Here is a 14,261-nt window from a genome sequence, read left to right on the forward strand (position 1 = left end):
CTCGACTTCCCTTCCCTCCTTTCTGCAGTTATTTAATTCATATTTTTTTATTGCTGCGTATCCAATTCAAATATATTTACAGTGGTACCTCTGGTTACGTACTTAATTCGTTCTGGAGGTCCGTTCTTAACCTGAAACTGTTCTTAACCTGAAGCACAACTTTAGCTAATGGGACCTCCCGCTGCCACTGTGCCGCCAGAGCACGATTTCTGTTCTTATCCTGAAGCAAAGTTCTTCACTTGAAGTGTTATTTCTGGGTTAGCGGAGTTTGTAACCTGAAGCGTATGTAACCCGAGGTACCATTGTACAAATTTCTTCTTATCTTCCCTTAATTGTCTCTTACTGCAGGTGTTTATATAAGTCCTGCTGGTGTTTTTAGTTTTGTTTACAATGTGTCTTCAAATAGTCTATAAATTTTCCCCATTCTGTTTTTAAAAAGAGAAATCTTTCCATTCCAACTGGTCGTTTTGAAAACTCTGTAACTGAGGAATAATAGTTCCTGGACAATCTTTTCCCTGCGTCCTCCCAATTCCTTTGCAAGCCTGACACCTGGGAGCCTTTGTGGCTGAAGACCTGGATAAAAATGCTTTAAATAAATTAAATAAATGAATAAGTTTCCTTTGTTTCTGCGGCCTAACTCAGAAGGAATGGAGAGAAGACCCAGTCGTTGTCTCCATTGTTCAACATTTGGGAATCGGAAACCCCTACAAACGACTGTTATAAGACTGCCTGCCCCTGCTTCACAGTGGGGTGGAGGAGAGAAGGTACATTTCACACGCAAATTGGGGCGTTTTATTTATTTTATGCACCTCTTGAAGGCAACCCATTTCCAACAACCTCCATTTTCAATAACCTGCCCTGAGACGTGGGCGCCCCCTTCCGTGGCGCCCCCCTTGCCCCAGCCCCGCTCAGGGCCCTGCTAGCAGGCCTTCCCAAAGCCGGGGGCTCAAGTAACGGCCTGGCGGGGCCTGCCCTACGAGGCGCTGGGCTTCGCTCCTCCCGACAAGTCCCCGGCTTGGCGCGAGCGCCGCGTTGCTCGGGCTCCCCCTGCTGGAGGCAGCCTTGCCCTTATTGATTCAAGGGGACCATTCCGTACTCCCATTACCGCTCAGGTCGGAGGAACTACAACTCCCGGCATGCAACGCCGGGAGTGAGGGAAGCGAGCGTATAGCCCTGGCAGGGCGGGTTTTAGCCCTCTCGATGTCGTTCCTCCTCTAGGCAGCCATTATTTAGACTACAACTCCCGACTGCCCGAGGGCCGGGGCGCGCGCCTCACCGGATATCCGGCCGTGAAGGGAGGGTCTGGGGAGGGGTGTCGGAGCAGCTGGCCCGAGCTCTTCGTGGAAAGAGGATTTAGGGCAGGGGGTCGCCATGGTAAGAAGGGCGTGGGGAGGCGCTTGAAATGGGGCTCAGCCGGAGGGGGAGGGAAGGCAGGGTCAGCAGTGGGGACTCCCCAAATCCAGGGGTCCAGGGGTGGGAGGCTTTTTGGGTGTGGGGAGGGAAAGGGATTGCTGGTGGGAGACATAATGATAATTACAATTATGCCAGTTTTCAATATTAGCATTTGCTGCAATGCTTCAAGGCAGCGGTGCTAAATCCCTAACGACTGCCCTGCAAGGTAGGCCTCTGGTGTTGTGCCCGTGCTTCTCTCAGGGTCAGAAGTCCAGGGCCCATGGCAAGCAGAATAAGCAGCAGGGCTCTGTGGCCGCATCCTGAAGCCAACCTTGATAAGGCCATGGGCACCCAGAGCCTTAAATCACCTGGCGTGCTGCGCCAACCTTGCCGTAGCTCGGTGGTTGGAGCACCTGCCTTGCAAGCAGAAGGTCGCCAGTTCAATACCAGGTAGGGCTGGGAGAGGCTTCTTGCCTGAAATCCTGGAGGACTACAGCCAGGCCCTTGTTCTTGTCGTTGGACTACAACTCCCATCATCCACAGATAGCAGGGTACCATGGTTAGGGATGATGGGAGTTGTAGTCCGACAACATCTGGGGACCAAAGGTTGAGCAAAGGCTGGAGTGGGCAGTACATGAGCAAGACGGGACACGGGTTCTTCTGACTTGGTATAAGGCAGCTTTCTATGATCCTCTGCCCAAAATGTGCAAGGGGTATGTGGGTTGGGGAGAGAGAGTATTTGTGGAGGAGAAGGCTTTGAATGGTAGCTAGCCATGGGGGCTATGCTCTGCCTCCACTGTCAGAAGCAAGGATTTGGTGGGATAACAGTACAGTAAAGGTTAAGGAGGCTTTCCCTGCACTTGATCCAGGAATTTATGAAATATTAACTGTACATCTATGGCTTTATCGTTCTGTATCATTTATATTGTTTTCATTGTTTCTAGAACACGTGCTTTACTTTTGCCTTTGGGGCTGCAAAGCAGTTTATAAATTTGCAAAATAAATAAACAATAAAGTGTGCATGGACTTAGTGGGATTTTCTTATTGGGAGGAAGGATGTGCAAGTGCTGCCCATAGTTGGAAAGTAGATAGAAGATGCCTACAGGAGATGGTGGCAGTGCCCCATTTGACTGGCACATGAAGAGGAGGTTGTTGTTGTTCAGGGCAGAGAGCAGTCCATGCTCATGGAAGTTGCATTTTCTTCTTTTTCCTATTCCCTTTTCCCCTGATCACCAAGTGCTCTCTAGGAAACCCAGCAAGTGGAATTATCCAGAAATGCCAATATTTCCAGTGCAACATATTATGGTTTTTAATCCAGTGACTTGGGTGTAGTGCATGGGTAGGCAACCTAAGGCCCGGAGGCCATATGCGGCCTAATTGCCTTCTCAATCCAGCCCATGGACTGTCCGGGAATCAGCGTGTTTTTACATGAGAAGAATGCGTCCTATTATTTAAAATGCATCTCTGTGTTATTTGTGGGGCCTGCCTGGTGTTTTTACATGAGTAGAATGTGTGCTTTTGTTTAAAATGCATCTTTGGGTTATTTGTGGGGCATAGGAATTAGTTCATTTGTTTTTTTTCAAAATATAGTCCGCCCACCACATGGTCTGAGGGACAGTGGACTGGCCCCCTGCTGAAAAATCTTCTGACACCTGGTGTAGTGCATTGCAGACACAGTGGGTTCAAGATTATGGCGTGCCTTTAATAGAATCAGAGTTTTAGAGTTGGAAGGGTCCAACCCCCTGCATTTTGAGGAACCTCAACTAAAGCATCCATGAGATCCAACCTCTGCTTAAAAACCTCCACGGAAGGAGACTTCACAATCTCCAGAGGGAGTCTGTTCTTTGGCGGTTGGTTGGTCACATAAATTAAGGAATCATAGTCAGTTGTAAGAGGATTAAACTGTTCTACATTTGCCTGTGAATAAGATGTTTCTGCAGGTGAAAATATACTTGTTTTATCTTGGCAAACACAATTTTAGAAAAGGCATTCTGTTATTTTGCTTCCGATCTGCACTTAAGTTAAAAATAAACTTTTTAGAAAAGTAAGTTGTGCTGCCTGATATAAGCCGTCAAAACCTTTTGATTTGTCAAAAGAGCGGTTGTGATTTATTAACTAAATATTATACACACACACACATTCTTGAGTTCATTAGAGTTTGTTACAACTTGTATTCCCATAAAGAGTTCCTTGTCAAGTTCTTCGCGCTGGATATTGTGCAAATCCTTTTTGGAAGTGGTCCACTTCATTAGAGTGGGGAGGGGACTTGCCTCTTTCTGTGGCTTGGCTTGCTTGCTTGAGTTACCTGGAATCTTTACATTTCTTAATGTGAGGTCTTTGCTTCGCTTAGCTGTAGTGTGGATGGACCTGTGCTCCTAGCTTGCGGTGTAGCTTCGAAGTAGATTTCTTTTTGGTTGCTCGATACTAGAATAACATGCAAATCATAACGTACTTTTTTCTGGTTCAGATCTTGAATATCTCTCATAAATATGTGCATTAAGATCTGATTTTGTAATTTATTTATTTTGAAAAAAAACCTATGCTCAGGCCTGAACACAGTATTCTTTGGAAGCATCTGTTCTTGAGAATTCTGGAGAAGGATGACATGTTCATATGCTTGTGGATCTGTGGCATTTCCTCTCTAGTCAATTCTTGCGGGAGGAGAAATTCTAAAGGGAAGGATCTGTCTGTTAGTTGTGCAACTCTCATTTCCCTTGTGGCTTTTCCGTGGAAACGCGTATCTGCTACACAAGCTCGTTGGATAAGAAGGGGCACTATCTGTTAATTTGGGTGTCTGCATTTTTTTTTTTTAATGCAAAGAAACGCAAGCAGCCAAGCAGAGTCTTTTCCATGGGTATTTCAGCTTACGGAATATTCGCTGACGTCTGCATATCGAAGGAGCAGAAGCCTCAATTCAGGCATGGTGTTTCACAGTGCAAGGGGATGTTACAGCCAGGACGCGGGTGGCACTGTGATCTAAACCACTGGGCCTCTTGGGCTTGCCGATCAGAATGTCAGCAGTTCGAATCCCCACGACGCTCCTGTTGCTCCGTCCCAGCTCCTGCCAACCTAGCAGTTCGAAAGCACACCAGTACAAGTAGATGAATAGGTACTGCTGCGACGGGAAGGTAAACGGCATCTCCGTGAACTCTGGTTTCCGTCACGGTGTCCCGTTGTGCCAGAAGCGGTGTAGTCCTGCTGGCCACATGACCCGGAAAGTTGTCTGTGGACAAACGCCGGCTCCCTCGGCCTCAGAGTGAGATGAGCGCTGCAACCCCATAGTCACCTTTGACTGGACTTAACCATCTAGGGATCCTTTACCTTTTACAGCCAGGAAAAAAACCTCGAAGGACCACATTTGGCCCCTGGTGGAGAACGCAGGGTGCCACCTGATGTCGGAAGTGACCCATGCAATGGGAGACAGAACCTCAGGAGAGAGTGACCCTTGTGTGCCTGCACTTTGGGCTGGAGCGCAGAGATTCTTATAGCAGCACCAGACTTGCACTGCCCTGTGTTTCCCTGTAGCTTGCTCATTCCCTGGAAGCTTTATACCCAGGCGGTATCCTTTGGCAGGTGACGAGGCTGCATATCTCCTGTAGGCTTTATTAGGACAGTGCTGTCATACTTGGGACCAGATCTCTCGGAAGTGTGCCACCGCTGTTGTGCCGCCTCTGTGACGAGGAAAGCGGGTGGTGTGGATGCTTGTTCATTCTCCTTTTATTTTATTTTGTTCTTTAAAAAAGCAACGTCATGTGATGCTGGAACAGATAGCCAGCCATCCCTTGTCTTTGTTGATTCTGCTGTGCTGGCTTTCTCGATGCAGGGTGGGTCCCTTTCCTATCTCTTGAGCACACTAGGCATGAAGAGGCATGGGTGGAGGCCGACCAGAAATAGCTGCTCTGTTCTTTGGTGATGCCCTCCAGCTTTCCCCTGAAGCACAATCCATGCACACCACAACAAAAGGAAGTCAGGGGGAGGAAAGGGGAAGGAAGCAGCTGGGAGATCTGGCAAGAGAAGCTAAAAGAGAGCCAGGAGCTGTTCCAGTTTCTCTCCCATCAGCTCTAGCCAAAATGTGAGGGGTGTTGTAGTGCATCTGTAGGGCACCGAGTTGGCAAAGGCCGAGTTTCGGCATTAAACCACCCCCATGTTGGGAGGAAGACTCGGAACCCCTGTGAATGTTTGCATTTTACCAAAAGTTAAAAACTGCATGGCCGTGTGATCCTGTACAGGCTTGCTTTGGTGTAAAGCCCGCTGAGCTTAAAGTGAGCATTAAACTATAAGCTGTTATTCGTTGTGGGAAATGAATAACAACGGTCCCAGTGAGCCCAAGGTATCCATGCCTTGAGGAGGAGGCCTGTTGCTTCTCTGTGCGAGTGCCTGCTCTATCCTTGCTGCTTTCCACTCAGCCTTTTCGCGGGGTGGGTGAAGCCATGATGTGTGTGTGTGCATTAGTTACGCTTGGCCCAGCCATTCCCGATGCAGAGGCTTGTTCCCAAGGTAGGCAGGCCTTTATCTCTGAGTGAGTGGCAGCTCTTGGCTTATGTCCAGTGTTAGAAACTCAGATAAGTAAGCTAATTGCCAAATAGCACCTTAAACCTAGGTTATGGTCGCCACAAAATGTCTAGGCGCCTGTGCTTTTTGTGTTGTTATGACTCACTTTATATTTTAAAGAAAAAATCTCAAAGCAGTTTACAACACATTGAAAGAATCCAGAATAAAACAAATTCAAGCTTCCAGGAGAATATTTCAGAGCCTTCTCTAAGTGACATTTTGCTTTCCCCATATTTATTTACCTATTTAATTTATATAGCTGCCCCGTAGCAGAAGTACACTAGGAAGACAGTCTGGTGCAGCGATTAGAATGTCAGAGTAGGGCCTGAGAGATCGGAGATCAGTCGCCAACCTGGCATTTGCAATTGGGCCTGTGCCAGTTGCAAACGCACCCGGCGCCTGGGGAATTTTGAACATTGCTTGTGTCCTGATAAGAAAGGATACTCCAACTGTGACCATAGGCAGTTCTCTGCCCCTGCACACTGTACAAACAAATACCCAAGAACAAAGGGTATTCTCAGCTGTAATTTGTTTTTTAAAAAGCATGTCCCAGGTATCAGTAGTGTGGGGGGTGTTTATTAAATCTCAGGTATCTTTGACGCTGCTTTCTTCCCCCTTCTACAGATTCGCTTTATTCTGATCCAGAACCGTGCTGGCAAAACGCGTCTGGCCAAGTGGTACATGCAGTTTGACGATGACGAGAAGCAGAAGCTCATCGAGGAGGTTCATGCCGTTGTGACTGTGCGGGACGCAAAGCACACCAACTTTGTCGAGGTAACATCTCTGTCCGCTCGCGGCTTTCCTTCGCGTATGAAGCTGTCGTCCTTTTGCCTTCTGCAGGCTGAACTGGCTTCGGCCGAGGGGATTGAAGGGCAGAGTCTCTCAGGATCTTTAGCTGTAACGTAGCTTGGCTGGATGGCTCGAGTTACCTGCCATCGTTTGCAGTGTGAGCACCCTCTTGCCTGATCTCTGTGTTTCCGAGTACAGTCATACCCCAGGTTGTGCACACCTCGGGTTGCGAACATGCGCGTTAAGAACGCCCGCAACCCGGAAGCGTTTCTGGAGCACGCGCAACCCCCGGATGCGCAGAAGCGCTCAAATCGCGCTACTTCCGGGTTTTTTCTTTTTGTGGGAGGCGTTCATGTTAAGCACACCTGTGTTACGTAGCGCGATCCAGAACGGATCATGTGCATAACACGGGGTACCACTGTACCGTGTGTTTCTCCAGGTGTCACAAAGTCCTGGAGGCAGCTTCCAGTACAGCATAAAACATCAACAAAAGCCTCTGTCTGTATTTGTGCCAATTAGGAATTTGAAGGACAAGGGGAAGGACATACTGCTATTTACTTATTGAAAGTATTTTTATCCTGCTCTTTGGCTGAAAAGGCTCTTGGAGCTAATGGAAAAAAATAACTGGGTACTGAACAAAGGTGCAAAAGAAAAACTCACACCCCAGTTAACAGTGGCCCATAAAAGTACGCTTCCTGCAGAGTCAAAAGAAGAAAAAACACAACAGAAACTGACTTGGCTGAAGCAGGCCACCAGGAGTAAAAGAAAACGGCTCTTCTAATCTAGACTTTAATTTTAAGCAAATGTAGTTAGAACTCCCTATTAGCTGCTAGCCTTCTCTCAGAGACTCTTTTTAAACTAATTCCAAATACGCTTTATCAAAGAACTCCCACTCCCACACTCCCCACACCTCAAAAACTCCCAACAAGAAACTGCTTCTCAACAGAGCCTTATATACACAGAGTAATGCCCACACTTCAGGCAATTAAGAACAAAACACCGGCACCTGTTTCTTCTGTTTCTTAAACAGACAGTACTGACATCAGACCGGCTCAGGTGCAATTTTGATCACTCGAATAAAACCCAAACAGGAGCAGTTAAAAAACCATCAGGATTACAATCTAAAGTAATCTTAAAAGTGCATATTCTCTGAATGCCAAACTCTGTTGCAGTGGAACCTCGGTTTCTGAACACAATCCATTCCAGAAAACTGTTCGACTTCCGAAACATTTTAAAACTGAGGATCAATGGGAAGTTGGCAAAATCCATTGAAAAAATTGAGAAACGTGCCTCGGAAGCTGTTTGACTTCTGAGGCGCGTTTGAAAACAAGCAATTACTTCTGGGTTTTTTGGCGTTCGGGTTCCGAATTGTTCGGGTTACGAGATGCTCGAAAACCGAGTTACAGGTCGGTAGCCGTGTTGGTCTGCCATAGTCGAAACAAAATAGAAAATTCTTTCCAGTAGCACCTTAGAGACCAACTGAGTTTGTTCTTGGTATGAGCTTTCGTGTGCATGCACACTTCTTCAGATACACTGAAACATCTGGTGACATCTGTTTCAGGATTTGGTGACTTCTGTTTCAGTGTATCTGAAGAAGTGTGCATGCACACGAAAGCTCATACCAAGAACAAACTCAGTTGGTCTCTAAGGTGCTATTGGAAAGAATTTTCTATTTTGTTTCGAAAACCGAGGTTCCACTATACTTGTATTGGCACCTGCAGTTGCACAGCAAGCGAGAATAACAACTTTTTTAATGGGTCATAGAACCACAGAACTGTAGAGTTGAAAGGGACCCCCAAGGGTCATCCAGTCCAACCCCCTGCAATGCAGGAATCCCAGCTAAAGCATCCATGACAGATGGCCCTCCAACCTCTGCATATTGAGGTCATTTTTGTATAGTCCTTCGATGCTTGGTGGATAGCGATAGGTGCCTTTCCCCGACTAGGAGAACAGCCTCCACAGTCCTACCCTAACCTACAGTTGGCACTATCTTGTGCTTCTATCCACTACTTTGTGCTATTTTCACCACCTTTTCTCCCTCCCCCCCACCCAGTTCCGCAACTTCAAAATTATCTACAGGCGCTACGCAGGGCTTTATTTCTGCATTTGTGTGGACGTGAACGACAACAACCTCGCCTACCTAGAAGCCATTCACAACTTTGTGGAGGTGAGTAGTACCTGTTATCAAACGTCCTGCGGGGGCAAGTTGTGAGACTGACCCCCAGGTAGGGACGAAGCCTGCGTGCCCTCCTGGCTACTTGAGTCCAGGGGCACGTTGATAATATGCGATTGTTCCCCAGGGTGAAGAACAACACACACAAGCCATTAAGGCTAAAACTACTTTATTGCAGATAAAATGCAGAGTATGTCTCTGCTTGCAAGCTCAGTAAGTCAGAGCTGTGCATTAGGGTGTCCAGCATCTCTGAGCCAGAAAACGAAAGTAAAGAGTACAATAACATCATGTGTGTGAGAAAGCTGGAAGGACTAGTGGCTTTCTCACAGGATGAAAACAGACACATAGTCATGTGAGCCTCGCTGCTGAGGCTTTTGCAGCTCGGCTTGTAATAATATCATAACAGTACCTGCAGGCTTAAGTCTGTGCACTAAGAATGCCTATGCATGTGTGCTCTCACACCCAGGCATGTGTATGAATATGTTTTTCATTTGATAAGCGACACCCCTGCACAGATGAGGTGGTAAGTTATTTCTGAACGGTACCACTTTAGACCCTGAGTGGAGGATTGTGTGATCAAGTGCTCCTGTGCCTTTTCCTCCATACTTTCTTGAGTAAGTAACGTTTTTATTTTATTTTTTAAACAACCCCACACAACTGGCATAAGGAAATAGATTACAGTGGTATACCTTGGTTCTCAAACTTAATCCGTTCCCGGAAGTCCGTTCTAAAACCAAAGCCTTCCAAAACCAAGGCGCGCTTTCCCATAGAAAGTAATGCGAGATGGATTCGTCTTTTGCAGACTTTTGAAAACAACCCCTAAAACAGCAGTTTAACGTGAATTTTACTATCTAACGAGACCATTGATCCATAAAATGAAAGTAATAAACAATGTACTGCAGTCACACAATCAATCAGTCAGTAGCTGATCTGGGTTCCACACAGTCACAGAAACTAAAAAGAGCCGCAAAAACAGAAGCGCAAAATAAATAGCGAAAACAGACATACGTAAGCGTAACACTCAAAACAGAAGCGTGGCACTCAAAACAGAGCACGTTTGGCTTCTGAAAAATGTTTGCAAACCGGAAAACTAACTTCTGAGTTTGCAGTGTTTGGGTTCCAAGTTGTTTGAGTACCAAGGCGTTTGAGAACCAAGGTACCACTGTAGTTGAAAATACAAGAGCTACCTTTTAAAAGAGAAAGTTAAACAATAAAGGGAGGGATCCAGTTACAATCATGGAAGATTTTATTGAGACAGAACTGAAGAGGCATAATCCTTTATTTATAAAACAATCAGATCAATATACCCAAAATGCTGCTATTTTGATAGCATCACCATGTCTGAATCTGGGTCATTTACTGCTGCTGGTTTATACTTGCTTAAACTCAACCTTTGATGTGTCTGCTTCTCCATATAAAACATGTCAGAAACTTTAGTTGTTTGCTTCTTTACATTAAAATAAAAACTAAAAAATGGCCCCAATCTCCCCACACAGTAGGAGGCCAGGATCTCTTCTCCTAGACAGACTATCTCCTTAATATATTACTTTCATGCATACATATATTTTCCCCAACCCCACCACAGGGATACATCCCGCAGTGCCACTTTCCCAGGACATGTGCGTACCTGCAGTCTGAGGAAACAGAGCCAAGGGGCAGTTTAAGCAGCTCCTCCATCGTCTTTTGGGGAAGCAGGCCTTAGCTTAGCCAACACTTCACGAAACATCCCATTTTCTGGGCACCACGGAAGGCCCCTGTGTCTCCCCATTGCACTCTTTTAAGATGACTTAAGAAGTCCCTCTCAAGACAACTGCATCTGTTTGCTAGATGGTGAAAGGAAGTTGCCCCACCCCTCGCTGCCTCCTTGGTCCTGAGATGATGAGTGTGGTTCCCTTCCTACTTCCCCTCCCCCCCTGGAAAGCACATGCAGCTGAAGGAGGAAGTTGGAAGAGTGACATAATAATAATAATAATAATAATAATAATAATAATAATAATAATAATAATAATAACAACAACAACAACAACAATAATAATAACAATAATAATTTATTATAATAATTTATTTATTATTTATACCCCTCCCATCTGGCTGGGTTTCCTCAGCCACTCTGGGCGGCTTCTAGCCAAATATTAAAAACATGTTAATACAGCATTAAACATTAAAACATTAAAAACGTCCCTAAACAGGTCTGCCTTCAGATGTCTTTTAAAAGTAAGATAGTTGTTTATTTCCCTGACATCCGATGGGAGGCGTTCCACAGGACGGGCGCCACCACCGAGAAGGCCCTCTGCCTGGTTCCCTGTAACCTCACTTCTCGCAGGGAGGGAACCGCCAGAAGGCCCTCAGAGCTGGAGCTCAGTGTCCGGGCTGAAAAATGGGGGGTGGAGACGCTCCTTCAGGTATAAAGCCGTTTGGAGCTTTAGAGGTCAGCACCAACACTTGGAATTGTGCTCGGAAACGTACTGGGAGCCAATGTAGGTCTTTCAGGGCCAGTGTTATGTGGTCTCGGCGAACGCTCCCAGTCACCAGTCTAGCTGCCGCATTCTGGATTAGCTGCAGTTTCTGGATCACCTTCAAAGCTGGCCCCACGTAGAGTGCATTGCAGTAGTCCAAGCAGGAGATATCTCTTTTCAGTTCTATGTCCTTTTATTAAGGGACACATCAGCATAGGAGTGGAGTGGCAAAGGGGGTACAAGTGAAAGGGGACTGAGAGGAGAAATGTCCTCTTATTCTGTTTGTCTTGTGGCGAGGAGGAGGATTGAGTGACATGTCCACGGCAAGCCTTCAGAAATTGAAGATGCCCCCCCCCCAAAAAAGTTTTCAACCCCTATCCCAATATTGCCTGCTCAAAGTGGCAGAGATAAGGGACTTTTCTGTCAACTAATACCTGATCCTTTTCACTGGACATGCCGGAACTGCAAAATTAGCACTCCACCACTGAGCTACGACTGGCCTTGCAAATGTTGGCACCTTCCTTGCACATGGCTGTGGCCCAAAAAAATCACGACCTCCTTTCTCCTCCTCTCTTCCCAGGTGCTGAATGAATATTTCCACAACGTCTGTGAGCTCGACCTCGTCTTCAACTTCTACAAGGTGGGTTTTTGTTCCCTGACCTTTTCCAATAAGGCAGAACGAGGAAGGAAAACAAACCGCGCTCGTAGATGTAAAAAAAAAAAAAAAACACCTTGGGGCTTTCGTTTATTTTATTTAGCCAGACAATTCATGTTCTGCATGATTACAGGTGCTGTGCAGAGGTAAATTCAGTGAAAAACTAACCATAAGATTGGAATTGACTTAAAATGGCCACTGAAATAAAAAGGGAAGAATGCCGTCTTGCTACCTGTAAAGAAAAGGGGTGGTGTGTTTTGCTAAGTCTGTGTACCTAGATGGGTCTTGCGTTCATAGTCTTTTTAATTAAAATACATAATTGAGGAAAATGCTGCTTCTGAGAAACAGTCATGGCACAGTGCCAGCAAAGAACGGGGCAGGGTGACCTGCTGGTGCCAGCCCTGCCCACAAGGTGGTGTTAGACAGCTGCCTAAGGCTACGCTCTGTAAAGCTGCAACTGATCCAGCTGCCGCTGAAAGAAGCCTCTGTGTTCCTGGCCTCGCTTCTGGGCACCTTGAGAGATGGAGCAGAGAGGGGTCAAGGAAGGGTGAGGCCCATGAGCGAGGCATCCAGCAGTGGTGGGACTTGAGAGGTACCCAGCGTGCAAAAGGCCAAATTCCCCTGCCAGCTGGAGGCCCAGAATTCATGCGCCGCAGGGAGTGTGGAGCAAGGAAGAGCTTCCTGCTACAAAATCCAAGGGGAGGAAAGGCCTTGCTGTGAAGCAGGAGGCATGAAGAGGGGCCCGGTCTGGACCTTTAGGAAGCTGTAACCAGCTGGGCAAAGTCTGGACCTTGCTGGTACCTCACCGGTGGGTGGGGTCGGAGCAGTGTTGGGTCCTGCACTTGGGCCATCTGCTGCCAGAGGGTGGCTCTGCCTTGCACCTAATAATAATAATAATAATAATAATGTTATTACTTATACCCCGCACATCTGGCTGGGTTTCCCCAGCCACTCTGGGCAGCTTACAACACACAGCGGTACCTTGGTTCTCAAATTTAATCCGTTCTGGGACTCCATTCGATCCTCAAAGCGGTTCGAAAACCCAGGTGCGGCTTCCAATTGGCCGCAGGAGCTTCCTGCACTCAATTGGAAGCCGTGCCAGACGATTTGTTTGGGAGCCAAGTAGTTTGACTACCAAAGTACCACTGTATATAAAACATAGTAAAATATCAAACATTAAAAATTTCCCTTGCTCCCTCTTGGAAAGGTGGCAGAGAAGTCCAGACACATGCTGCTTGGGATGTTTTCTAGGGGATTCCCCCACAGCGCCCCCTTTCTTAGAGGAGGAACGTATGTATTTTCTCTGCAGGTTTACACCGTGGTAGACGAGATGTTCCTAGCCGGTGAGATCCGAGAAACCAGCCAGACCAAGGTCCTGAAGCAGCTCCTCATGTTGCAATCCTTGGAATGAGGAGCAGAGAAGTAGATCGCCTCGGATCTCCCCCTGGCAAGATCCTGCCGCTACCCCCTCCAAGGCTCATCTCTCTTCACCCCGGTCCCCTGAATCAGTGACTTGCTCAGAGCAAATTTTTGCCACTTAACCTGTAGCTGGAGGTTTGTGGGAAGCGAGGGGGGGCACCTTGAATTGGCATTCCTAGTTTGGATTCCTAGCCGCGCTTCCTCCTGCATCGGCCGAACATGCGAAGGGGGCGGAGAGGCTGCTGGTTGGGGCTGGGTTGCTTTTCTAGAAAAGGGTGGGAGTGGGGAAGTGGAGATAGCTGCCGTCACCCCACCCTCCCTCCCTGTGCTACCACCCCAACACAACCTTCTGTCTCTGCCCTCCATGTCACCAGCCTGCTGCCCCCCCTCCCTGTCCATTCACATAAGAAAAAAAACAGTGTTGTGCTGCGTCTGCCGTAGAAGAGGGACCATAAGTGTGTGTGAGTACGTGTGATGAGTGTTTGTACTGCCAGTAAAGTGATGTACTGATTAAATAAAGCATCTATGGGACACTTATAAACACCCACCAAGAGAGTCTTGTGCATGTTTGATAGGAGGGCGTTCCTGGAGCCTTAGCCCCAGGATGGTTTCACCTGGCGCTTAGAAGCCTTGGCACCAAATGCACGTCGTATGTTAATAACAAGCTGTGTACAATGATGGCAGGTTTCCAGTTGCTGGAACCCGCAGGAGGACAGAGTGCTCTTGTGCTCAAATCCTGCTTGGGCATCCAGAAAACATATTTGTTGTGTTCACCTCCCACCTTTGACTTCCAGGAGATCAAGGGTGCGTGTGTGGCTTCTCTCTC

General features: G+C 47.1%; 1 protein-coding gene across 1 annotated transcript; it reads left to right on the top strand.

Annotated features, from left to right (window-relative positions):
- The first annotated feature begins 1,277 nt into the window (after nt 1–1,277).
- AP2S1 (adaptor related protein complex 2 subunit sigma 1) lies at nt 1,278–13,982 on the top strand. The gene is made up of 5 exons (XM_033158420.1): nt 1,278–1,374; nt 6,568–6,717; nt 8,786–8,899; nt 11,942–12,001; nt 13,326–13,982. Exons 1-5 carry the CDS (start codon nt 1,372–1,374, stop codon nt 13,425–13,427), a joined length of 429 nt encoding a protein of 142 aa, XP_033014311.1. The 5' UTR covers nt 1,278–1,371; the 3' UTR covers nt 13,428–13,982.
- The last annotated feature ends 279 nt before the right edge of the window (nt 13,983–14,261 follow it).

The sequence above is a fragment of the Lacerta agilis genome, chromosome 8 (genome assembly GCF_009819535.1).
Source record: "Lacerta agilis isolate rLacAgi1 chromosome 8, rLacAgi1.pri, whole genome shotgun sequence".
In the NCBI taxonomy this organism is placed as follows: domain Eukaryota; kingdom Metazoa; phylum Chordata; class Lepidosauria; order Squamata; family Lacertidae; genus Lacerta; species Lacerta agilis.